This window comes from Acinonyx jubatus, chromosome E3 (genome assembly GCF_027475565.1).
Source record: "Acinonyx jubatus isolate Ajub_Pintada_27869175 chromosome E3, VMU_Ajub_asm_v1.0, whole genome shotgun sequence".
Lineage (NCBI taxonomy): Eukaryota > Metazoa > Chordata > Mammalia > Carnivora > Felidae > Acinonyx > Acinonyx jubatus.
Genome location: NC_069398.1, coordinates 3,770,391 through 3,797,227, shown reverse-complemented (window position 1 = coordinate 3,797,227; position 26,837 = coordinate 3,770,391). Strand labels below are relative to the sequence as shown.

Sequence of the window (26,837 nt, the reverse complement as noted above, 5' to 3'; positions counted from 1 at the left end):
CATGCTCACGTATACGCCCGCGCACGCACATCTGCACATATGTAGGCACGCATGCATATGCACATGCACGCTTGCACAAAGCACAGTAAAGAGCAAAGGGAAAGGAAACCAAGGGGGATGGGATATTCTCACGGCACTTTTCCTGCTGAGGTGCGGCAGCCTCAGGGGACCTAGGCAGCAGGGGTGGGGGCCGTGGCTTTAACATCCAAGGTATGTGGATGCATAAATCTGAGCTCTCCAGTGAATCAGCGCATCTGTGAAAAGACTAGAAAAAGCTGTCCATAAAAGTGAAGGAAGTAAAAGTCGCCTTGCCATCTCTTTGAAGCTCTTGAGTGAGAAATTAAAACCTAAATGAATATCCGGGCACCTGGGTGGGTTAGTCGGCAAAGTGTCCAACTTCGGCTCAGGTCATGATCTCACGGTTTGTGGGTTAGAGCCCCACGGCAGGCTCACTGCTGTCAGTCACTGCAGAGTCTGCTTCGGATCCTCTGTTCTCCTTTCTCTGCCCCTTCCCAGCTTGTGCTCTCCGCCCCCCAAAATAAATAGTTTTTAAAAACCTAAATGAGTATGGAGGTCCAAATGTACACTAAATGGTGTGGCAAAGTCAGTCACATTTTTTTTTTCATACAGAAACTGGTACCTTGGGAGTACCTTGGGAACCACAGAAGAAGCTAACTCAACCCCACTGTAGGAACATTCCTATAGCCCAGTGTGCTTGGGGGTCCCATGCTTTTGGGGGGAAAACAACCTCTGCTGAGTATTAGCTCAGACTCAGAAGTTACAAACAGCACAAGGAAGAAATCCACCATGAGGTCAGCACACACAGCAACCAGACGTATGTGAATCCCAACAAAGACTGGGGGGAGGAGGCAAGGCAGAGAATAATCTGAAAGATGGTGGGTTTGAAATTATTAAATATAGAAGTTTTTTTTTAAAGTCATAACAGAAGAATGAGATATTATTATAAAAATGAACGGGCAGAATTTTTAAATGGCCAGGTGAATATAAGAACTAGAATAGATTAAATGAGAGCATAACGCTAAATATTACTAATGAAAGAATAAATGAGCTGGAAAATAGATCTGCGGGAAGCATCTAACCACAGGACAGAGTGATAAAGGAATGGAAAATACTAAAGCAAAGTGAACAACCTAGAGAACAGAATGAGAAGGTTTAGAATACTTAAAACACAATCAGAAGAAAAGAGAATTGTCGTGTGTCCTTAGGGGCTTGCAGCTCAGAGCAATGTGATGCCACTACGCACCTTAGTAGAACGGCTAAAACCCGAAACACTGACAACACTGATAAATGCTGGTGAGGATGTGGACTGACGGGAGCTCAACAGGGGACACGAAATGGCACGGCCACTTCGGAAGAGGGCTTGGCAGTTGCCCACGAGGCTAAACATCTTCTTACCACACAATCCTACCATCGTGCTCCTAGGTCTTTACCCAAATGAGCTGGAAACATACGTCCACACAAAACCTGCACACAGATGTTTATGGCGGCATTATTCGTAATTGCCCCAACTTGGAAGCAGCCGAAATATCCTTCAGTAGGGGAATGAGCAAACTGCGCATCTATGCAATGGCATATTATTCACAAATAAAAGCAAGCTGTCAAGCCACGGAAGGACGTGGAGGAACTTAAATGCATATTGTTCTCAGCACAAGCCCTGCACTGTAGCCACTGCTGACCAGGAGCTTAAAGGAAGGATCCAAAAGATCTCTGAAGTTCCCATCATGTGCATTTCCAGCCATAAGTACAACATGGAACAGACGCCAGATGATTACGAAGCCCCTCAGTTCTAATTCTGAATAGAGTTCCTCTGCCTTCATTTATCAACTTTTACTGCTGCCAGTTCGTATAGCAATATGCTCCAGCTTGAATTATTCCACTTACCCATTTGCTCTGTTATGGGCTGAGTATGGTTAAATACACTCACTTTTTGACATTTTGAAATTGATATTTTGTATCATTTTAAATTTTGTTGCATCTTTTTATAAATCAGATGACTGCCCACATTTAAAAAAGATGCATGTTGGGGCACCTGGGTGGCTCAGTCGGTTGAGTGTCCGACTTCAGCTCAGGTCATGATCTCACGGTTCGTGAGTTCGAGCCCCACGTCGGGCTCTGTGCTGACAGCTCAGAACCTGGAGCCTGCTTCCAATTCTGTGTCTCCCTCTCTCTTGGTCCCTCTCCCCCTCATGCTCTGTCTCTTTCTCTCAAAAATAAATAAACGTTAAAAAAATTTTCTTAATTAAAAAAATATAAATAAATAAAAAATATGCATGTTGTTACTGTGAAAGAAACCTGTCTGAAAAGGCTACTGTGTGCATTATGGTTCCAACTATGGGATGTTCTGGAAAGGGCAGCACTATAGAGACCATTAAAAGATCAGTGCTTGTCAGGAGTTGGGATGGGGCATGAGGAGAGGTGAATCGGGGGCACACGGGAATTTTAGGGCAGTGAAACTATTCTATACGATACTGTAATGGCATATAACATGGCATTAAGCATTGGGCAAAACCCACAAAACCATACAACACAAAGCGTGAACTGTAATGTGAAGTGTGGAATTTAATTAGTAATAATGTATCAATACCTGTTCATGAATTGTTAAAAAAAAATTACCACCCCAGTGCCAGATGTTAATAGAGGAAACTGAGGCAGCGTGGGGGGGAGGATGAGAGAAGGAGTGTATGGGAACTTGCTGTACCCACTGTACTTCTCAATTTTTCTGTAACCCTAAAATTACTCTAAAAATTACATTCTATTAAGTTTTTAAAAATGGGGGGGGAGAGGGAGAGTCGATATTCAAAGTAAGGATGGGTGAGATTTTTCCAGAATTAAAGTTATAAGTCACACGCCAAAGAACGCCACTGGGTCACAGAGCAGAAAAAATCCTAAAGCAAATCCACATTTCAATTCCACACCGAAGACAAAATGAAAGTCTCAAAAACAATCAGAGAAAAAGCACAGAGTGCATAGAAGGTAGCAACAGTTAGATTACTCGCCGACTTCTCAACGACTATAATCCAGATCAGAAGAAAACTCAGTAAGATCTTCAAAAGGTCCAGAAAAAAATCATTATCCACCTAGATTGCTCTGTTCAGCCAAATCATTCAAGAGTGAGAAAGAAAGCAACTTGAAAGCATTAATTGTGCTAACCTCTTCAAAAGGGAATCAAAGAAACATTTGCAGTATTTACTTTTCTCTGCCTGTTTCATATTATATCTTAGATAACACACACATGCCCCAAAATCATACTTTCCGTTTAACATTATATACGTCTTCTGTGATTTTCACTGTCCTTGAAGGATAATTTTTAAAGTCTGAATCATAGCGTAAGTGCCATAGTTTCGTGAACTGCTAGACAGTTTAATTGCTAGACGTTTAGATCAGAGAATTTCCTCCTAAATGGCAATTGGATGAAACGCACATAAAAGATGAAATAATGCTACGCACGCCTACTTTTTCTTTTCCATTGAAAACTCCACCTGCTTCTCTAGCTGCCTGCTCAAGTGGCGAGGTGTTTAGTTTGCAAGGAGCCATTCAGAGCTGATCGAGAAGCCTCTTTTCCATTCGTGCTTTTTGCCCCAAGTGCACTGGTGGTGGGTGACTTCTTGGAATAGCCCCAGATGTTCTAAAGGAAAATGAAAGAAGCAACATATATTCGAGGACTGCCGTGTGCCAGGCATGGTGCTGGGCGTTTCCATCCTGTGAACACTACTATTTATGAACACTTACCATAAGCCGGGCACTACCTTTAGCAAGTTTGCACCCATCAGCTCATTTGGTCCTCCCCAGAAGTCTAGGAAGTATGCACTATTATTATATCCATTTTATAGACAGGAGAGATGTAGTTCTGAAGGAGCTAGGAAGTGATGAAGTCGTACCCGGAACATGAGCCTTTCCATGGTAGGGCCCTATTCCAGGCTTGGGTGGGTGTCAGAGACACAGGTAGAGAAAAGCAGGAAGGGCAGAACGCAATGACATTAAAACAAAAACAAAAACATGACCCGGACTGAACGTAACTATCCATTATCTCACTTCATCCTCCTCACGAGACCAGGTAGGTATTGTTACCGTTACTAGCTTCGCCCATCGAGTGAGTGCACGCAGACATGGTGCACTCAGGAACTTGCCTGCAGGTTGCATGTCCAGCTGTGGGTCACCCGCATGTGTCCAGAACCAGAGTGCATGCCGTGCTCCTCACTGCCTGTGGCTCTTGTCCTCTGTCCAGGCGAGATGGAGGAGCTGGAGACACTGTGGCTCACGGGGATCTGCCACAACGAGAAGAACGAGGTGATGAGCAGTCAGCTGGACATCGACAACATGGCGGGCGTGTTCTACATGCTGGCAGCTGCCATGGCCCTCAGCCTCATCACCTTCATCTGGGAACACCTCTTCTACTGGAAGCTGCGCTTCTGTTTCACGGGCGTGTGCTCCGACCGGCCGGGGCTGCTGTTCTCCATCAGCAGGGTCAGTACCTCGGGCGGCTTGTTCTTGATGCAGCGGCAGGTCCAGAAGAGCACGGGGCTCCCAGAGAATTGAGGACGCTGGACTCCTGGGTGGGGGGCGGTCTGCCCATGCTGCCCTCGCTCACCAACCCCTGGTGGGCTTGTCGTAAAGGCATCCAGATTCTGTGTGTTCCTAACCCAGGGGTAGCAAACCCAGGTGACTGCGGAAGCCAGAGAGGGAAGGAAAATGGGTAATGCAGGCTGGGCATGAGAAAAATAGCACCAGTGAGATAAAAACAGCAAATGTCCCTGGGGTTCAAGGTGAGGGAACACTTGAGAATGCCTACCACACCCGGAGGGGGCAGTCCTCAGGTCCTGCTGAGTATGGTCTTATGGGAATTCAAGGGCAATACTATGAGATCTTGTAGGTTGTCAGAGAGAAAGTAGTCATCTGATTTTATGTGAAGCCTTTCCACTCTTTAAATATTAGTAACTAATTCCTTTTTTTTTTATACAACACCAAAATACCACGTAGGCCAAACGAAGTAGTCTGTGGCATCCACCGTTAGCAGCCGATGTGCTTTACGACACGACTACCATTCCTGTGCAGGATGTTACAGTTTATGCACACATCCCCCTGGGACACATATGCCAAAACCAAATATACATCCCATGCCATGCTCTGCATCCGCACATCTAACAAAACACAAAGAGCGTCTGCATTACAACAGAGCCTCCAACGAAACAAAGACATGAAGGGCCACGAGGAAAGGCACACATGTCAAACAGAAAACAAAATACACATTCAACCCAGCATGAACTACAGCCGCAAACACACATGCTATAACGAACTCACCCACAATGCAAGGAAAACCCCTCTCCTGTTACGCAATGTGGCATGTGTATGTTACCATAAAAAAGCACATATGGGTCATCAGTAATAGCAACGATCATGGACAATGCCTGTATTTGTGCAGCACAGATAGGTGCCAAGCACCCTGTACGGACTTCATCCTCTTCATCTCATTTCACCTACAAGCCATTTCTGTGAGGCGTGTAACTGTTCTTCATCCCAGATTACAGATGGGGAATGAGGTTAGAGGATCATCCACGGCTGCCCAGCCTTGGTGGAGCCGGGACTTGAGCCGAGGTGGTGTGGTACCAGCCAGAGCACAGGTTCCTACACAAGCAACAAACATCAAATACAAGCAACACAAGAGATTTGATACAGATCATACTACATGACACATATGTGCACGCAACTGACATGATCTTATCACTTACATCACATGTACATATCATTCACTCATCTTCTAACAGAATATAACATCTATTTACCTCACAGCCCATCAGTCATTCCTTCCTCCATCTGCCTAGTTCATCCATCCATCCATCCGTTTCACCCGTACATCCATTCATTTCATCCATCCATCCGTCCATCTATCCATTCACCCACCCATCCATCCATCCGTCCATCCACTCACCCATTTCACCCATACATCCATTCATCTCATCCACCCACCTGTTTTATCTATCCATCTACCCATTTCATTCATCCATCTGTACATCCATCCCTACACCCATTTACCTATCCATCCATCCATCCATCCGGTCCATGTATTTATCTACCTATTTCTCCCATTTACTCACCTTGGAATGTTTTCACTCTGAAAGAATTTAATGAATTGAGACATGAAACATGGTGAAAAACACTTGGGTACAAACACCTGGTTTTATATGCTAATGGTTATTGGGAAAACTAAATAATCATTTTTAAAGGAATTTGTGTTTTCTTAGCATTTGGTGATTTTAAGAACTTTGGAGATTCAGAAGGCACATATTAGCTTAGTGAGGAAGATTTATTTTTTTCTGTTCAGTGGCACTCTTAACTTGCATTCTGTGCAAATACATATTTCCTAATTAACTTGATGGCATCTAAACACAGACTGCTTAAAAATAACAATGTGCACGCATCTAGCTAGGTATTATGCCAACTTTAAGCTAATTCTCTCCACCAATTACTAAAGGCTTTCCATACCCAAATGACTCTGGGATTATAATGAGCAAATGCACACTGTTGCATTTCCTTGTAAATCCTGCTTGGATCTGGAAGAGCGTTTCCTCTGAGATACCATTAAGGCAGCCAGTTGAGAGGACTGTCATTATGAGGCATGAACTAAATCCCCCGCTTCTCTTGCAAGCATCTTGAGCAGGATTGGGGGGCAGTGGGGCACACAGGAGTAGGCATCGTCAGCTTTACAGGCTGGAATCTGAACTTCAGTCTCCCCTCCCTGGGGGAGGGAGGACCCGTGCCTCACAGGAGCACTGCAAGGACTTTTGTGCCCCTTGGGGACTCCCATCCACCAGCATTCCTGTGTCCTCAAAGGCTGCAGGGAATGCTACTTGAGCACTGACCCTCCTTCTCCCCAGATACTATGTTTTAAATAAGTGCAGCCCTAATATGTGTGAAGAGAAGGATTTCATATTTAATATACTTTTCCTGCCTCTCTCATTTGTTAGGGAACTCAGAATGAGCTCAGCACCCAATTTCACGCATAGCAGGGCTTTCAGATTGCTCAAGAAAAATGTTCCTCCTTTCTGATCAAGGGCTAACACACATCTCTTAAATTCGTCTTATGGGCGCATTCACACACATGCCAGCTTACATGTATATTCTTCACACCGAGCAGGCCATACACACAGAAACAGAAGCGCCCTCATTGTAGGCACGTAAACATTTTCTTTAACAAACCTGCAGTGGGGAATCCCCAAGCCAAGAACCCACTTTCCTACCAAGCCAAGATCACAACCCCACAACGAATCATGCCCAGCATGTGAATAAGGGCCAGGTGACTGACGTCTCCCTGTCATCTCTAATCCTGACAGCACCTGTGTGTGTGTGACATGACCACACCCATCCTATGGATATGGAGAAACTGAGGCCGAGAAGGGCAGAACAGGACCCTTTCGGCCTCATGTTATGTCTCCTGCTTCACCTATCATGCCAGAACAAGGCAGGAAAGAGGAGGACTGTCTTGTGCACCAGGCTGGGTCGCATGCTTCCGCCCATTTCTGAGTGTAGGAACGTGGATCCAGGATGCTCTGAAATGTGCCTGCACCCGAGGCAGGTGTTTTCCTGCACAGCAGCCAGGGGTCTCCACTCACCAGTTCTGGTAGCACCTTCAACACCCAGCCTGTGGACCTAGCTGTTGCCACGCAGCAGACACATGCAGCTGTCCCCGTGGGCTCGATGTCCCTCGGGAAGCTCCTGGATAGTGCAGCAAAATACAGACTGGACATATGGGCACTCCTGGCCTGCCAAGGGGGCAGGCCAGAGCTTGAAGAAGTCATTCACTTCACATGAGAACCCAGTTTCTCCCATAGTCGGGGCCTTTGGCTTTTCCAGGTTAAAAAATAAATGTGCCCTCTAGTCTCCAGGAGGCTCTTAATTTTTCTCTCCAAAATGTTCTCCCTCTCCCCTAGAAGAAAATAGTGTCACCAGCAAAATAACCCACCTGGGTTTTCGGCCATGAGGAATTGGAGACGTAGCAAAGACAGAGACCACGGGATGGAGACGGTGGCAGCCTGTCCCGTGGGCTCCTTGGAGGGGATCCTGGGGACAGTGACGGGCTTCTGGCTCCCCCACAGTCAGGACCAAGAGAGCAGAAGTAGATACTGCCTCAGTCTGCCAGGGCCGCTATCACCAAACACCACACACTGGGTGGCTTGTGAACAACAGACACCTACTTCTCATGGTTCTGGAGGCTGGGAGTGTGAAATCAGGGTGCAGCGTGGTCAAGTGAGAGTCCCCTTCTGGGTCATAAGGCTTCTCCTTGTGTCTTCATGACATGGAAGGGCCGTGGGCAATGTGGGGCCTCTCTTACGAGGGCAGTCATCTGCCTGGCCAGCGCCCCACCATTATGACCTAACCCCCTCCCAAAGGCCCCACCTCTTAACACCATCAACTTTTAGGGTCGGGATCTCATTATGTGAATTTGTTGGGGGGACACAAGCGTGTAGGCCTTGGAAGATACATCAGGGGTCAAGCCCAGACTCCAGGGAACCACAGAGGGCAGTAGGGTGCATGCCCCATCAGGAGTTGTTCTGAGGGGTCAGGGGCCCTTGAGGAGAGCCACGGCAGGGCCGAGGGAGGGTCTGGGCTGCTGTCCGAGGAGAACGAACCTTCGGTAGTAAAGGGTAGCATGCGTCTTCTTGCAGCCGTGGGGAAGTGTGCAGTGGGGTCTCGTGCTAGTGTGTGAAGGAGTAAAAGGTGACAGAAAAGAAGGGCACCAGAAAAGGTGGGCACCCAGTCAGTTGACCCTTCGCCTTTGGCTCAGGTCATGATCTCACGGCTCATGGGTTCAAGCCCAGCGTCGGGCTCTGCTTGGGATTCTCTTGTCTCCCTCTCTCCCTGTGTCCCTCCCCACCCCTCAAAAATAAACATTAAAACACATTTTTTTTAGGCTGCAGCAGCTTATCCAAGGTCACAGAGCTACTAACAGGTGGAGCTGGGACTCACTTCCAGTGGGTTCCAGGCTCCGGCTCTTTCCGTGTGTCTCTGATATGCACCCCCTCCTCCTCAGCAGCCCATCAAGAAGGTGGGTCAACTGAGTGGGAGAACACTAGCACCCAAGCCTGGGGTATGGGCTGGGTCCATCGCGTGGCCTCCTTTCCGAGGCTTCCCCCTGCACCCCAGCAGCTGGAAGTGCCTTCCCAGTATCCTGTGAGTCCTAGGGCAAACTGGGGAAGAGCGAAAGCAGTCAGCAGCTACCCTCCTGCTCCTGAAACATAACTCAGCCCCCTGACCACCTCTGTGGGCCCCCTCAAACAGACAGCCAGCCCATCTCGGCTGGTTTTAACATATTGCTCTGTCAGGGAAGGGGGGGACAGAAGTTCTTAAAATCTCTAGCAGTGTGGGGGGAGCTCATTAGAACAAAATTACAGATTTAGAAAAAAAAAATGTTTTTTAAGTAGGCTCCATACCCAATGTGGGGCTTGAACTCACGACCCTTATACCAAGAGTCGCGTACTCTACCGACTGAGCCAGCCAGGCGCCTGTAGAAAACAACAAAAATTAACTCCTATTTTTTTGTAATACTGACAAAATGAAATCAAGGCACAGATCTGGGTTGATCCAAACGTACAGGAGATACACCAGTTTTCACCCACACAAGCCGAATCTCACTGGGTCAGGGTGTAAGATTCCCATGTTACTGAGCTGGGTGGGAGGTGCAGGTTCACAGGCCAGGTTCAGAAGCACCGTGCTGTGAACTGCACAGTGCATTTGGGTGATCCCATCACCCAGCAGCCACAGGGGCGCACACTGGAGACCCTGCCTCCTGGCAGCAGGTAAGCAGGAACCACACGCGGCACAGAGATGCACAGAAACACCCTGTCTCTCTTACACACACACACACACACACACACACACACACACACACGGAATATATTAAGCGGCATAAGCGAAAAGTCCCAAGTGGCGGCCCCAGGGGTTCCAACCATGTCCTGTCTCTCCATCCCCTGTACCGTGCTCCCTCCTATGATGGCTTCACTCTCAGGCTAACATCCCCACATGGTGACAAGACTAGTTGCCTGCATCTGCTCCTTTTATTCCAGCTTCTGTATCTATCCTTCCCCAAAATGTGTGATTGATCACCCATGGATTTGATGTTCACCCTTAGAGTGACCACAAAGGGTTTTCTGGTTGACCTGCTTGGGTCTCGTGCCTTGACGGACAGCTTCAGTGTGTTGCTGGGGCAGCTCCCCTGAAGAATTAATAATGGGTGGTCCTTTTATGCCAGTTTATTCTATTTTTTAATGCTTTTTAATTCATTTTTGAGAGAGAGAGAGAGAGAGAGAGAGTGTGTGTGTGTGTGTGTGTGTGTGTGTGTGTGTGTGTGTGTGTAGGAGAGGAGCAGAGAGAGAAGGACACACAGATCCGAAGCAGGCTCCAGGCTCTGAGCCATCACCACAGAGTCTAACGTGGGGCTCGAACCCACGAACCGTGATATCATGACCTGAGGCGAAGTCAGACACCCAACCGACTGAGCAACCCAGGGGCCCCGTGCCAGTTTAATAACTGACCCTGGTATCCACACTCCAAAGATGATCCTGAGAAACCATGGGGAAAGATGAGTTAGCAACCCACATATCAATCCAGTACCCCAGGTTCCACCGTGGAGGCACTGAGACCTGTATGGTTACGTGACCGTTAGTTGATAGCTTCTCTCAAACTCTGTGTATGAGTGTCGCAGGCAAAAGTGTCAGATCATCTTGAGCCAGGGAGACCAGAGAAGCCGGGCACTTTGCCACTGGTCTGGTACATTTAAGAAACAGTACCAGGATTCAGATTGGATTTCGCCATCTCTCCAAGTCTCCTCCCAGAAGGACACATCTCACCTTCGCAGGTAAAGCCTGGGTGTGCAGTGTTTTTCTGTCCCTGCTGCCACTGATGATGTCTCGTGTTCTTTCCCACAGGGCATTTACAGCTGCATTCATGGAGTGCACATCGAAGAGAAGAAGAAGTCTCCAGACTTCAACCTGACCGGATCCCAGAGCAACATGTTAAAACTCCTTCGGTCAGCCAAAAACATCTCCGACATGTCCAACATGAACTCCTCAAGAATGGATTCCCCCAAAAGGGCTGGAGACTTCATCCAAAGAGGTTCCCTCATCATGGACATGGTTTCAGATAAGGGAAATTTGATCTATTCAGACAACAGGTCCTTTCAGGGTAAAGACACCATTTTTGGGGACAACATGAACGAACTGCAAACATTCGTGGCCAATAGGCACAAGGACAGCCTCAATAACTATGTGTTCCAGGGACAGCACCCTCTCACGCTCAATGAGTCCAACCCCAACACGGTGGAGGTGGCCGTGAGCACAGAATCCAAAGCCAACTCCAGGCCCCGGCAGCTTTGGAAGAAATCCATGGAATCACTGCGCCAAGACTCCCTGAGCCAGAACCCTGTCTCCCAGAGGGACGAGGGAGCAGTGGAGAACAGGACCCACTCCCTAAAGAGTCCTAGATACCTTCCAGAAGAGGTGGCCCATTCGGACATCTCGGAAACTTCGAGTCGGGCCACGTGCCACAGAGAGCCAGACAACAACAAGAACCACAAGACCAAGGACAACTTCAAAAGGTCAGCAGCCTCCAAATACCCCAAGGACTGCAGTGAGGTCGAGCGCTCCTACCTGAAAACCAAAGCGAGCTCCCCCAGGGACAAGATCTACACCATCGATGGTGAGAAGGAGCCCAGTTTCCACTTAGACCCTCCCCAGTTCGTTGAAAACATGGCCCTTCCCGAGAACGTGGAGTTTACAGACGCCTACGCAGACCACGACGAGAACTTCCACAAGGGGGACCCCGTGCTGCCGGCCACCAGGAACCCCCTGCACAATGAAGACGGACCCCCCAACAATGACAAGTATAAGTTCTACTCTAAGCACTTCACCCTGAAAGACAAGAGTCCCCCTCACAGCGAGGGCAGCGAGCGGTACCGACAGAACTCCACCCACTGCAGGAGCTGCCTTTCCAACCTGCCCACCTACTCAGGCCACTTCACCGTGAGGTCCCCATTCAAGTGCGACGCCTGCCTGCGGATGGGGAACCTGTACGACATCGACGAAGACCAGATGCTCCAGGAGACGGGGAGCCCGGCCGCCCAGGAGGAGGTCTACCAGCAGGACTGGGCGCAGAACAGCACCCTCCAGTTCCAGAAGAACAAACTCAGGATCAGCCGTCAGCACTCCTATGACAACATTCTCGACAAACCTCGGGAGACAGACCTTAGCAGGCCCTCCAGGAGCATAAGCCTCAAGGACCGGGAACGGCTTCTGGAGGGAAACCTGTATGGGAGTCTCTGTAGCGTGCCCTCAAGCAAACTCTTGGGGAACAAAAGCTCCCTCTTACCCCAGGGTCTGCAGGACAGCAAACGGAGCAAGTCTCTCTTGCCGGACCACACCTCCGAGAACCCTTTCCTCCGCTGCCATGGGGACGAGCGACGCTTAGTCATTGGGAGATGCCCCTCGGACCCTTACAAACACTCGCTGCCATCCCAGGCCGTGAATGACAGCTACCTTCGATCATCCTTGAGGTCCACAGCGTCGTACTGTTCCAGGGACAGTAGAGGCCACGACGACGTGTATATCTCAGAGCATGTTAGGCCTTATGCTGCAAATAAGAACAATATGTACTCCACCCCCAGGGTTTTGAATTCCTGCAGCAGTAGACGTGTGTACAAGAAAATGCCTAGTATCGAATCTGATGTTTAGAACCTTCCATTAATGTTTTATCTATAGGGAAACATACGTAACGGCCAATGTTCTGGAGGGTAAATGTCGGATGTCCGATGGTGCCTGCAAAGAGAAGGGGATTTAGGAAGGTATTTTTTTTGTTGGTTCTTTTGCACCTGGCTCCACGCCATACATAGTCTTCCCCTCAAGGAATCTTGTGAGGCGTGTGCTGAGCATAGCAGATACCGGATAGGTGAGTCCTTAACCAAAAAAAAAAAAAAAAAAAAAAAAAAGCAAATAAATAATAAATAATAGGGCAGGTCTCCGGGACACGCCCTCTAGGGATGTTGGCAATAACGATGCGTCGGAGGCCAGTGGTGATGTTATGATTTTCTATATTCCAAAGTCCACAAAGACCAGTCCACCATGTAATTTCCTCATCAGAAATGCCTAACGGTCTCTCTCATCCAGAATAAGCAATATGGTACGCATGTAAACCCGACACAGACACAGCAGTTACGAACGCGTCTGCACCGCAGCGAGATGGACGTGCAAGAGATGAGGAAGTTTGGCTTTGTACCCATCCCAGCTTTAGTGTCATGCCTCCCGTCACTGCCCCGGCCCGACCCCAGAACCAGCCCCAGGCTCCCCCCCACCACCACCACCACACACACAAAGAATCGCAAATTCCCGTGTTCACAGTAACCATGCTACCTTCACTAGAGTCTGTTTCCAAGACTCGTCTGGAGGAAAAAGCCAGGAGGGCCCTCAGACGGAGAACGACGAGAATCTCTCTGGATGTCAACTTGTGTGTTTCACAGACACTCTCTCACCCTTGGCTTCGATGGTCTTGTTCAGAGCTGCACAAACCGATACGTGTATGTCTCCGACACCTAATCTGTGGATCTTCTGTCTCTGGACACAGAGGCTGTTGTAGTTTATCCCGAAGATTCCTATGTACGTAAGTCTGTGTTTCCCCCCCTTCTGGTGACGACTCAGGGTTGTATAGTATCTGTTACCCCTTACCTCCTAGAGTGACCATCACTCGTTCAGTCCCCGAACAGCTATGGTGGAGTCCAAGTGTGTGTCACTGTTCCCAGGGTTGTCAACATCGTGGCATATGCCAGCAGCCACATGTGTACCATGATCTGTAAAAAGTATGATGCCGTCTGTCCACTGAAGGCTGGCACGCTTTTAGGTTAATTGTCCTTAACCTCATGAAATTCAGTTGGACATTCGTTCCCACCCCAACCTCCTCAGATCAAAAGCCTTCAAAACATGAGAGACCCTCATGCATCGACCCTGAGCATCCTCCAAAATCGTGGATAAACTTTAGTGGCAAACACGATTACTCTCTTCTGAAATACTCGCTTGATTGGAGGCACAGTGCTTCACCAGCACCAACAGAGATCTATGACAAACTCCCCAGAGCATTTGTCATTTCCGAGCCACCCCCGTTGTCCGTTTCTTGCTTTACTCAGATCTGTGCGTGTGTGATATGAAATGATACGCCTTTAAAAACCAGTGCGGGGAGAAGGGGAAGCTTCAGCATCAGAAGCTCTTGGCACAGTGCCTCGCTCACACCAAGTGCCGCCCCCCCTCAAAAAGGTAATTATGTTCTGACACTTTATCAGAATTTCCTAGTTTAAAAACTAAATATTATAACCCCCACAAACAATGTTAGTTGCACATTTTATATAGTTCTGATTTAGGTTATTTTACATTCATTATCACCCCTGAGATTTCTGGGATGACTAGGCCTCAGGTTCTGTAGAGTAGCTGAGTCTGCTTGACAAGATACTGTGGAAACCCTAAGCTAAGATGAACCTGACAGTCTCCTGGTTTCCTCCCGCATTTTGCTTCGGGTTCTCAGAGAAGGGGACGGAGGGGTAGCTACCCTGTTTCTTTTACACATGGCACGTTCTGTCTTGTAGGCAGGGTTTTCCTGCCAGGGGGCGGGGCCAGGAACGATTCTTTCAGAGCTTCAGGATTCATTGAATAGCTCCATCGTTGGGCCAGTGCACCCAGCAGTAATGAGAAGTGGTCGCAGTAAGTTTCAGGGTCATCGGTGGGGAGGCAGAGGGGCCAAAAGTCCTCTCTTCACCTTTGCGGTTGAGAGGCCCAAGAGGCTGGCTAGGCACTGAGGACAAACGTATTCAGACATTGTATTTTTTTTCTCAGACGGTATGCTTCTGCTGCCCAAGAGCCAACAGTGGAGAAGCCTAGACTGCGAGAGCCCCATATCCATTTCCGGTCTTAGGCACAGCCCTGACTGTATTGTCTTTTAGAACTTTCTGCCTCTGCCCTCCCATTGCTTTCCAGACCTACATTCCCCCCAGTCAGGATCACCTCCTTCCCTCACAAGACTGGCGTGTCATGACATGAAATGAATTACAGTCTCCCCAGCACACACGGCAGTGTTGTGTCATCAACCCAAAGAGGTTTTCTGTCTTCTTCCCGTGTCCTCAAAACCCAAGGGGGCTGCCAACTGTGACAGAGACCTCCAGGGAGAAGGTGACTTACACTCATAACATCCCATAGATCAAAAACCCTCCTGCTAACAGCCTAATTTCCGCTGTTAACCCCATGTTTATCTAGGTAAAGAAACTAAAGATGGGGCTTTTTGAAGAACCAACAGTAACATACTGAAAAAAACACGTGCTTCCTTTAATACCCAAAGGGTTTTTTTAAACAAAATAAACAATGAGGATTGGAATGCTATTTATAATGAATGTATAATTTCCCTCTTTTCCAAATTTGTTGACTCTCAACGGTGATGATCGCAAACATCAGAAAATTGACCGTCGAATCAGATGGGCAATTGCCAAGAGAAAGATAATGACGCGGAGCGATTCCAAAGTAATCAAGTCAGTTCTGTTCTTTGCAGAAGCCTATCAAGGCATAAATAGGAAGCCCTTGACTCTGGACCCATCACAGACGGTTCCGCTGACATTCCAGCTTGAGATCTTAGATCTCAAAGAGCCAGAATCTCTGAACCCAAATTTGTGCCTGAGTTTCACCTGACTCAAGTCACAGCTGGCATCCATAATGGTACTTTGGCCACCCTAACTGGCCTTCTCTACTTGAGAGGGATCCGGCTCGTACTTCTGAATGCAGATCCATACATTCCTGTTGATCGGTAACAGTATACACAGGCCCAGCTTAAAACAGTCTGTGTAAGAGGAGGGCCTTCTAGGGCATGAATTCTACCCTGGAAACCTTTGAGTTTCTCAAAAAGAGTCCTCACTATCCTTACAGCCTTAGGCCACTTCTGGCTTCACTGATCTGAGAAGACAGGTTCCTCGTGCGTCTGTGTTTCTGCCAGTGAGGCTTCCTTGAGAGGTGCGGGATTATGATCTCCCCACTCTTCTGTCCTCTGCACATCTCACTTTGTCATTACAGCCAGCCACGTGACTGGGTGTCTCGTGGATTAGACTAGGTTTCTCTTCCCTGTTGCAGAGAGCCTAAGAAGTTTTCACCCTCTGCTGTTCTGATGAAACCGATCATCGCAGCAAAAATCAGTCAAATCGACTCACACTCATTTTCAAGGAAGGAACAAGAAAATTACACCTTGTTTACAAATGAAAGAGTTTCACTTAAATGGGACTCTAGCCAAGGCTGTTAATTAGTCAACAGATCCATAGCAGTCATACAGCCCCACATTGTTTATTCTATTTGATATGTCTGCCAGTGATGTGTGTTTAATATTCTGCGTCCTTCTCAGGAAATGACAAATGCCCTGAATTCTTGGCAAATAGAATTGCTAATGAAAAAGGAAAAAAAAAAAAAACAAACAAAAAAACAAAGTTGGTGTTAATTAAATGGTGATTAAAAATTTATGTCCTTTCAACCTAAGAAGTGCAGCTCTAATAATCGGTTGCCGTATAAATAAATACCTTGCACTGAAATCCCTTATGGCATAAGACCTAAATACTCATTTGAGAAACCAAAATATCTTTCAGAAGAGCTGAATATATTTGTTAACTTCAGGCACATCCCTGTACTGTTTCTTTGTGCAGAGCTGTTGTTCAGGAATCCTTGCGAGGGGAGGAGTTGTTTCTGAAACAGAGGCTGTGTGCGTTTGACCGCGACGAACGTGGGCAGAACTCAGAGTTCTAGGGGTAAAAAAATGGCACGTGTGGCAACAAAACTGATTGGTCGGTATTTCATGGGAGTCCAGGGTTCCACGTAAAGGCGGTCTTCAATGCAAAAGCAGTGTTTATTTCCACCTGAGACAAAATTAGGCCTTCCGGATGCCTCATATTCTTTTGGCCAACAGGGTTGGAGGTGCTGAATGAGAGGTTTGGTGGGGTCTATACCAAAATTCAGCTGTGCTTTTCCATTCAACCCCCTCACATCATGCTGTGTTCACATCTAGTCCTATCCGATGAGGTCAGCTTCCCACTCGATAGACATCAGACGTGGTAAAATGCACTTATCCTGTGAATACCAATGCTCGGGTACACATGTACATATCATACACATGCTTGATTTCTACAATTCACACATAACTGTATTATCCAAATAACATTGTATATAGTGTAAAGTTTATGTTAAAAATTATGTGACGATGATGGTTATGGACCCGCGGAAAACCCATTCTGGTTATCGGTGCAAGGATATGTAGGAAGAGAGGGCACTCTTTAAAAAACAACAACAACTCAGTTCTAGGGAGGATGGCAGGGCCCAAGTGGAATCTGGGGGGTTGGTGTCCTTGGCTTCTGTTCAAAAACGGTATGTGGGGTTAGGGGCACAGCACACGTTCTACTCACACTTACTTCTGAAGACAGTGCCGATATGGACGTGTGTGTGATTTCTGCAAACCCGTCAAAGGGCATCATCCCCATCGTCTTCCCCATCTCCATGTGTGTGCCCAGAAGTACTCTTGATCTGGCATCAGCTAAAGATGCCTGCCCAGAAGGGTCTTAGAAAAACAGAACTTATAGGACCACACCAAGATTTGGGGGGAAGGGAGGTGAGAAAATCAAGAGATAATGAAGGTCCCAAAAAGGCACCATCTGTATAAGATGGTCAGACAGACAGTATCAGAGCCAGGTCTGGAAACCAAGACCCACACGTATGGTCCACGTAATTCTTCATCTGGTTCCCTGGACCAGGTGACTCAGTTCTAGGCTTCTCTCACAAGTGGTCTCCGGGCACCTCTGGGATAAGAGCCAGAGAACCTCACAGAACTGACCCCGCTTTCTTTGCCTCTTGCCTTATACAGACCCATACATCCCTCTTTGAATTCGGTTTTCCCTTAAGCTCCCCAACACTCCCTGCCTCAGATTCCTGGGGAAGAGAAACCTTTTCTCAGGGACCTGTTCCCTGGAAAGTCAACAAGGAATAGAGTTTAAAACCTCAAACCAAAGATGAAAGCTGGCAGCGATCACGGAGGTAACAGTCCTGTTTCTCATGAGCCAAGGATGAACAAAGGACACTGACCAGCTGATAGCACCTGCCTAAGGATCTACTCTCCTTTTAAGACCAATTTGGGTTTGGGAGATGCAAGGGTGATAGAAAATATATCGTCTCTTCCCATGAGCAGCTTACGGTCTAGAAATTCAGCTCCCTAGGACAAAAGATAACTGAGGACCCATGAAACGCAAGCAGAGACTGAGTGTAAAAACTGGAAATGATAAATCAAGTTCTTGCCAGGAAATAAAAATCTAACTTTTTCCAGGATCAAACAAACAGACCCCTCCTTCCTTAGACCTGTAAGTAACTCTGGAAAAGACAGTCTCCCGGAGATACCCTTGATGATTTTAACCTTCCAAGACAGAGCCTGGGAAAGCCAAGAGCATCTAAACAGGTGACCAGACTTACCCTTCACGTTTGTGTGCAGGAGACTCAGATCTGGGTCCATGGGGTTCTCCAGCTCTTGCCAAATCCTGCCTCCTTCCAGCTCCACTTTATGATGTGTGGTTCAAGAAAAGGTTGAAAGAAATCGCCAAAGGATTAGAAAACAGACCGTGATATAAAAAAACTATTTCCTGAAAGGTTTTTTTGTTTGGTTCGTTTTATTTTTGACTTATGAAGAATACTTTCGATAGTTCAGGGTATAAATGTATCAGGGAAGGGAGTGGGGAGAATTCCTTGTTGAGTCCCAAGTGCCTACTGTGTGGCTGACAGAAGAGAGCTCATCAGGTTCCCTGGAGAGAAAATGGGGCAAACAGATGGTGAGAAGAATCAGGATGTGTTTCAGGAATCGGGGGGGGGGGGGGGGAGGGGGCAGAGCTTCTTTTCTCTCTGTCCCTCCTGTTCTGTGCATTGCCAGGGTGTTGGAGTCTCTCCTTGTCCCAGCTACGTGCCTTGGGTCAGTCAGCACCTGAGTTTGGAAGTACCAAAATGTCTCCACACAGAGTGTAGACTATCCTAGGCATATCCTAGAACGAGATCCTCAAAATAACCATAGGATAGAAGTGTGATTGCTCCCATTTTACAGATAAGGAAACTGAGGCTCAGGTTCGTCTCAGCCTCATCAGCAACAGGAATTTGCTAATAAACCCCTAACGTTGGGTGTATTCTTGAAGTGCCTGATCTCTGCCAGGGAGGTCAGAATGTGAGTCGGAAAGAGAGATGTGCTGTTTTGAGGTCCCTGGGGCTCTCTCTGGAGTTTCAGCCTCTGTGGGGAGGAGGTTTGTTAGTGTCCTACCCCCCCCCCCGTTGTCTGGTTTGGGGTGTATTGAGAACTCCTGGGGATCTCACCTCTGTTCAGGTCCCTTTTGAGACTCGAATGCGGTTTTGCGTCTCTCCCCATACGCTTGCACTCGGCATTCACTTTTTTTGGTTCCTGGGGAGTTACTATCTCTCCTTGGCACGTGCCTACTTTCAACTATCCCTTTCCACACCTCTCTTCTTTTTCTCAGTAGACATCAGGGCTCATTCCATTCAACATGGGCCAATCGTATTCTCCCACGTGTGTGCGGGCACACAGGCTGCCCCGGGGTGCCCCCATTCAAGCTCCCCTAAACATTATGGCCCATTTTCAGAAAGGTCCTGTTACTTGCAAGGGACCGTCTCTGCAGGGTCATCACTGGCACCAAGGTAACTACTGAACCACAGAGTGTTCCGTTTGCCTCCTTAAAGGGTGTCGATCTGGAATGTTTCCATCGGGCTCTCTGGGAGTCCAAGATGACAGCGTGCATAACGCATCAGGGAGGCCAAGACCCTGAGCCCGTGTGTTCCTTTCTTGCACGGCTCCTGTGTTCTGAGCCACAGAACAGCGGGCGTTGATGTTTACCATGAATTGGGGACACATTAAGGTCATTTTATAGATAAAGAAACTGAGCTGAGATCTGAAGGAATGTTCTTCTGGGAGGTTCTGTGATTCAGTCCTTCTGGAGGGCCAGTGCATCTAACTGAGCGCCCGTGTCCTCGTCCCTGAGAAGTTCTCTAGCTGTTTACAATCTTCCAAGCTGGCAGTCAAAAGTCTCTTAAGACAGAAAAGTTATTATGATTTAATAGCTCTTTTGAGATCCTGTCATTGGGTCTACAAGGGCATGACAACATTCTCCAGGGGATGATGAGCTGTGCAGAAACTGGAACACTCCAAAGAACCATCTGGCTGGTAGGGGTTCTTCTCTGGGGCTGTATTTCAAAGCATACAGCTCTCCAGGGAGCCAGAACCGAACTGTCTCCAGTAGAATCGTTTCTCAGATCAACTTCCTCAAATAAGGTGTCCGCAGTGTGCAGAGACAAACAGGACAAAACTGAGATTATCACTCATATAAACCCCTCTTAGGGACCAGGTCCATGAAACAGTAAGTTTGCATTTTCGCGATTCTGGAACATTCCTCATTAGCAGTAGCCCTGGGTCATAACCTCCTCCAGTTAATTCTCTCACACCTTTGGGAAGGATTTAAGACGAGCCTTCTAAAGAATATTAACGTAACACGTAGCCAATACCACAGCTGCCTTTTAAATTAATAAGGTTAATTGTTCTCCAGCAAACGTAAGTTTGTCTTTGGCATTTTAAATGCTTCTCATTGATCTGACATTTTGCTGTTTCAAGCTTTTAAAGGGCTCAAATCAAAGACTATTGGTATCTGAGCAAATAGTGAAGGTCCAGAAATATAAAAACATTGTCAGTTTTTCCGTGAAAAATAATCATAGCCTTTTGAATTCAACTGAGGTTTTTACATTGCATTACATCTAAGACCTATCGAATTATTTCTATTCTCAGTTAAGCTAATTCAAATAAATGAGCGGTATTGACTTTTTAAAACTATTTTATTAAAAAAAAAAAACAACTCTAGGTTTATTAGGTTTGTGGACATAGCTCTGAAGCCCTGGCCGCTAAGGAAATGTTCCAGTATAGAAACTGAAGACTCGGAGTATTTGGGGTCAAATTCAGACGATCATCTTTGAAAATTCTGGTGGATTTACAGAGATGAAAATGGCACTTTAACTTTCACGTTCCCCCACATTTTTCACTGGGAAAGGATGCCAAGTGCGTATTTTTTTTTCCCCAAATCGGAGATAAGGCCAAGAATAACATTTTCTTAGAAAATTCAGGAAACTACTCGGTAACAACTAATTACACGGCTAGATGGGGCTCAGAGGCCTTCCAAGCCTGAGGTTCCTCAAAGATTTCTTTATCAGTTGTTCTTAAGCTATGAGTCTTAGTCTCGGTTCCTTCCCCTGCTAAAACAAATTGAAAAGCATACACTTGCCAAATCACTTAGTCGGTAGAATTTGCTGTTGATCACAAAAGGATGTCTGTGCATATGTGTTTATGTATAGTATTTCAAGCTGAATATTCCAAAAGGATGAGGTGAGTTTCACGGGTGGTTGGAATAAGAAATAGACCATCAGAGTCACCAACAGTGGCCTTCTCAGACAGAAAAAGAGGGTCAACTATTCACCTTCCAGACACATGACGACCTGTTGCGTAACACACAGGCTGGTCATTTACCCACAAGGAAGGACTGGGAAGCAGCTTTGAAGACCCATGTCTGAGTCCATCCCTCACCCAACATGGGCAGGATTGAACACTCCATATGCAGAGCGTTTCCCATTCACAGCGACACCCAAACCCAGTCCAAAAAAACCCACATCAGAACTGGCTTGATCTCTTGTATGGTGGGGCCCAAAGCAAGCTGTGTGCTCCACTCAACGGTCCTCATTTGGGAACAGACACTCACTTACCAATCCCAGCAGTTTATACCTGTCATGTTTTAATCAACCGCATGAGGAAGTGCTGATAACTGTATTAAATATTTCCAAGCATAGCTACAAAATTACACGTTTGCTTAACACCTTTCTATGATAGAGGAAGTATATATTATGGTTGTCTTCTTGTAGTATGTCTTTTCTTTTTGTTCAACGTGTTCTCAACTGTTTTAAGGAATGGGGTTTGAAACTGTGTGTGCAAACTGATATATGTACATAACTCCCCAGGCAACAAAAGTGCCCAGTCCTATGGTGTAAAAATGTAAATACAGGAAAATTTCATTTTTCTAATAAAGATAATTTCTGCCGATTGATATGAAAATGAGAAATGCTGTTGTGGTCTTTGTGGTCTTTTTTGCTGCTGCGCTGGCCATCGGGCATGTTTCGAGCAGGCTCGGTATTTGCACAAGGGGCAGAGAACTTGATTTCCCACTCTGTGCAAAGGAGGAGTGCAGAAGGAAGCAGAGAATCGGAAGAATCCAGGGATCGGCTTTCGGGTTTTAGCAGCAAGCTTTGCCGCCGTCCCTTACCTGGTTCTCCTCTTCCTGTGCAGTTTCCCACGCTCGCGGCCTTGACTCTGATAATGTTGAACTTCGTCAAGCTTCTGTGACTCATGATTCTGGGAAAAAGGGGGCAGTTAAAGACCTTCTCTCCTTTATGAATTCCAGGAAACAGCCTACTGTAAAGAACCACCCTTTTCAATAGGACTTAGATATGACCCCCGGACACCCCCTCCCTGGCTCCCTATGCCACGGCCAGACACAGACCCTCCAAGATCCCTGTCTTTGCTCATAAATGATTAGCCAAACCTCTTGTCCCCACTAATCGATCAGAACAAAATGCCTGTCAAGTGAACATTGGTTAAGCTTCTCTCCTCCTCCCAGGTCCCTGAACACCATCAGCCTGAGTCAACACACACCCTCCCCCAGGACTAGGCTGATCTCACACCCTCTGATCCATCCAATCACACGCCCCCCCCCCACCCCTCTGCTGCCAATGCACATAACTTCCTGACTCCCTTCTTTCTGGTTTTGTTTCCTCCTCCCTGTAGCAGAAAAACTCTTGCGGCCTATCCCACTATAATAGTCCCTGTCTCCCCCTTAAAGTAAGTTTCCTCAGTAGGACCTCTCCTTATTAAATCCAGATTGTATTTTTATTTGATCACTCTTTTTCCCAGATCAAGCATCATTTCTAACACCCAAATCCAGTCATGTCCGCTCCACTGCCCCTTTTAAAACCCTGAGCTTAAAGCAGTGGCCCATGGGGCACCTGGGTGGCTCAGCTGGCTACACATCTGACTCTTGATTTCAATTCAGGTCATGATCCCACAGTTTGTGGGTTCAGTCCTCACATCAGGCTCTGCACTGTCAGCACACAGCCTGCTTGTGATTCTCCCTCCCTCTCTCTCGGCCCCTCCCCTGCTTTCTCTCTCTCTCAAAATAAATAAACATTAAAAAAAAAAAAAAAAAGACAGCGGCTTACAGGAAAAACCTGGATTCCGTAGCCCAGCACACACGGCCTCCGTCCCTGCCACAGCCCTTCCTAGGATCAAAGGTCTTTGTGTTCCTCCGAAGAGACCCCATAAGCTCTTCTGCTTCCCTGCCTTCCCGCATGCTCTTCCTTATTCCTGGGACACCGGTCCCACCTCCTTTGAGGTGTATCTTTAATGAAACCTGTTAGTCTTTCTCAACTCTCCCCAGCAGCAGAGTTAACAGGTGACTTCTCCATGATCCAGCCCCGTATACACACCTCTACCAAAGAACTTACGAGGCTTCGCTATATTGTTTATGTGTGCTCTCCCTCCTTATCCGGGAGCTTCTTCAGGGTGGGAGCTAATAAAATTATTCACCTTTGAATCTCAGCACTCAGCCCAGCATCTGACCCAAACAGGGCATTTATTAAACACTATTGGACGGATAGAGGGATGGCTAGTTGAAGAGTGGGTGGCTGACAGGTGGGCGGAGGGCTGGGTGGGCAGACAGATGGAGTGCCTTGGAATCTGTTCTTGGTTTCCCTCACTGCCTGCTTCATCTACCATATCTCATCTAATCCTTTGACTTCAAATGTCACGGATTACCCCGAGTTTCGTATGTGCGGTCCAACCTCCTCTATACACTCTGAACTCATATATCCACACCTATAGTTTATCTCTCCACCTAGAGATGTCACAGACATTCACATTTTTTTTAAATTTTTTTTTAACGTTTTTGAGACAGAGAGAGAGACAGAGCATGAACGGGGGAGGGGCAGAGAGAGAGGGAGACACAGAATCGGAAGCAGGCTCCAGGCTCTGAGCCATCAGCCCAGAGCCCGACGCGGGGCTCGAACTCACGGACCGCGAGATCGCGAGATCATGACCTGAGCTGAAGTCGGATGCTTAACCAATTGAGCCACCCAGGTGCCCCAGACATTCACATTTTAAAATGTTTTGAAAAGTACTCTAGACCACCCTCCCCTAATAGAAACCTGATGCTCCCCAGGGTCCCCATCTGAGGAAGCAGCACTGCCACTGACCTGAGTTCTCAGGCCAGAAACCCACTGGTCGTCCTTCACCCGTCTCTCCCCCATCACATCCAATGCATTGGCCAGCCCAGTCTGCATAGTCTTTAAAATCCACTCAGAAGTGGGGCACCCGGGTGGCTCAGTCAACGGTTAAGCATCCTACTCTTGGTATCAGCTCAGGTCATGATCTCACAGTTTGTGGGTTCGAGCCCTGCTTCGGGCTCTGTGCTGCCAGCACAGAGCCTACTTGGGATTCTCTCTCTTCTTTTCTCTATGCCCCTCCCCCGCCCCTGGATGTGAGCTCTCACTTAAAATCAATAAACATTTTTTTAAAAAAACTCCCCTCAGGAGCCACCGCCTCTCATCTCTTCTGGCACCATCACAGCCGTCGGCCACCTCCCACGTATGTAACTGGGGTATCTCTCCAACCCTCCACCTGCTTCCACTCTTGCCTCCTGGGGTCGCCGTTCTCCAGAAGACGCAGGTAATCTTTTAAAGACAGGCGTTAGATCATACCCCTCACCTGTTCTGGCGCCTACACCACTTTCCGTTATGGCCGGAAGAAAAGGAAAATTCCGCCCCCCCCACCCCCGTTACACCATGCCCCAGACTCTGACAGGACAGCTCACTGTGAAAAAAACGCCAAGTGTTTCCCTGTCCTCCTTCATTCCTGTCTTCTGAGCTTTTCCTCATCCGTGACCTTTTCTTTTCTTTTTTGAGTGGCTGAAGATGGGCCATTTCCAACACATTTTCCACAAACTGAAGTGGCACTAAACACCATCGCTGCTACGAAACTAATCGGCAATTTGCGAGATGCCTTCACATCCATGTAGCCCCATTTGGGGACATAATTATTTCCTAATTAGAAGGCGATTTATACTTGGAACTTGGGACGTTAGCTCCTGCCAGTGACGCGGCTGTCCAGAACAGCTCCGCTCTTGCCTTTACGCCCCAAGATTCTGCTGGCTGAAGTCAGGTGGCCAGACAGCCGAGCAAACCTAATTACCAGGCAGTCCTGGGGGAGGAAAAGCTCCCACTTATCAGTCAAGGTGGCTAGAATTCTGAGGATAGAAAAGATTTCTCTTGGGAGACCCTGGAGTCTTCTGCTAGAAATGCAGTTTTGGGGTCATTTGTCTTCTTTTCCAAGAGGTCTGATGAAATTTGTTTGGGGCCATTAAACTAACCCAACTTTGTAAAAAAAAAAAAAAAAACAAAAACAAAAACAAAAAAAACAAAACCAAACCCTTTTAGAATCTTCAGAGCACTTCTTTGTAGCTGAGATTATAAACCCCATTTGACATATTTGGAAGCCAAGGCTCAGAGAGTTGAGGTGACCCAGGTGGCTGTGACACTAGGGTCAGTGGTGAGCACCTGTCAGCTGGACTCCACACGCTGTGATCTTTCATGTCGACTTTTTTTTCTTAATGTTGATTTCTTTTTGAGAGAGATAGAGGGACACAGAGCACGATCATGGGAGGGACAGAGAGAGAGGGAGACATGGATCTGAAGCAGGCTCCAGGCTCTGAGCTGTCAGCACAGAGCCCGACGTGGGGCTCGAACTCACGGACCCCAAGATCATGACATGAGCCCAAGTCGAGGGTCAACCAACTGAGTCACCCAGGTGGCCCTCATCTCTACTTGTGTGCTATTACGTCGATTCTGATAGAGAGCAGACAGGAACTGCCTGGGTGCCTAATGCCTTATGCACCGTAGATGCTCGGTAAGTAACAGAAAGAGGAGCCAGGAGGTCTAGGTTCTTGGCCACATCCTAGCTGCTTGACCTCTGGCCAATCCCTTTACTCCTCCGCTTTTTTGCCTGCTCTTCTCATGCATATCTGTACAATAGCATCTTCGGCTCTAACCTGCTCTCCTCACTGGCATGCGCAGAAACATTTCTAACCATACAATACAAAACATAACTCCCCCTTGTACTTTTCTCAGTTCCAGAACTTAAAAGTTGTGCTCAGGGCACATCCGAGGAGAAACAACTTCCTTTTGAAGTGGCTGGAAGTCCATATGCCATCTGGCCAGCTTTACCGGAGACACAGAGTATCTTTGACTGGAGGTGACAATGGTTCTGTGAATCAGAGGTCACAGATCAGGCCTCCCCCCGCCCCCCAAGGAAGCAGGTAGAAAAACGGGCTTTGTTCCTGAGCTCTCCGGGGTGCTGAAATTTCCAGGGCTGACTGTGCAAAGCCCTCACTACTGTCCTAAGACGGCAGATAGAAAAGAGGTCCACATTTCTGTTTCTGAAAGCTCCAAGGGGCTAAAATTTCTAGGGAGGTAGATGCAAACGCTTACACTCTCTGGTTCGGCAAGAACTTCCGTCCAGCTTGCATGCTGACAGACACCAGGAGCAGACCATGCTTTGACTTTCCATTTGAACTTCTTTATTTTGCCTGGAAGAAGAGCCCACGTCTCTCCCAGTTCCCAACCCTCGCTGACATACCAGCGTGTTTT

General features: G+C 47.4%; 1 protein-coding gene and 2 long non-coding RNA genes across 3 annotated transcripts in view; 1 reads left to right on the top strand and 2 right to left on the bottom strand.

The window, feature by feature from the left end:
• Nucleotides 1-12,999, top strand: part of GRIN2A (glutamate ionotropic receptor NMDA type subunit 2A) — a 363,632-nt gene extending 350,633 nt beyond the window's left edge. The window contains exons 13-14 of the mRNA XM_027043273.2: nt 4,247-4,485; nt 10,941-12,999. Of these exons, the coding sequence (XP_026899074.1) occupies nt 4,247-4,485; nt 10,941-12,740 (2,039 nt within the window). The 3' untranslated portion in view covers nt 12,741-12,999. The remainder of the gene's footprint in view (nt 1-4,246; nt 4,486-10,940) is intronic.
• On the bottom strand, nt 2,563-7,651 carry LOC128313710 (uncharacterized). Its single transcript, XR_008294764.1, has 2 exons — nt 4,392-7,651; nt 2,563-4,286 (listed from the first exon to the last, which is right to left on the bottom strand). It is a non-coding gene; the product is annotated as an uncharacterized LOC128313710 (long non-coding RNA).
• Nucleotides 10,406-23,187, bottom strand: LOC128313711 (uncharacterized). Its single transcript, XR_008294765.1, has 5 exons — nt 22,406-23,187; nt 18,528-18,853; nt 13,728-13,849; nt 13,416-13,561; nt 10,406-12,824 (listed from the first exon to the last, which is right to left on the bottom strand). It is a non-coding gene; the product is annotated as an uncharacterized LOC128313711 (long non-coding RNA).
• Nucleotides 23,188-26,837: the final 3,650 nt, after the last annotated feature.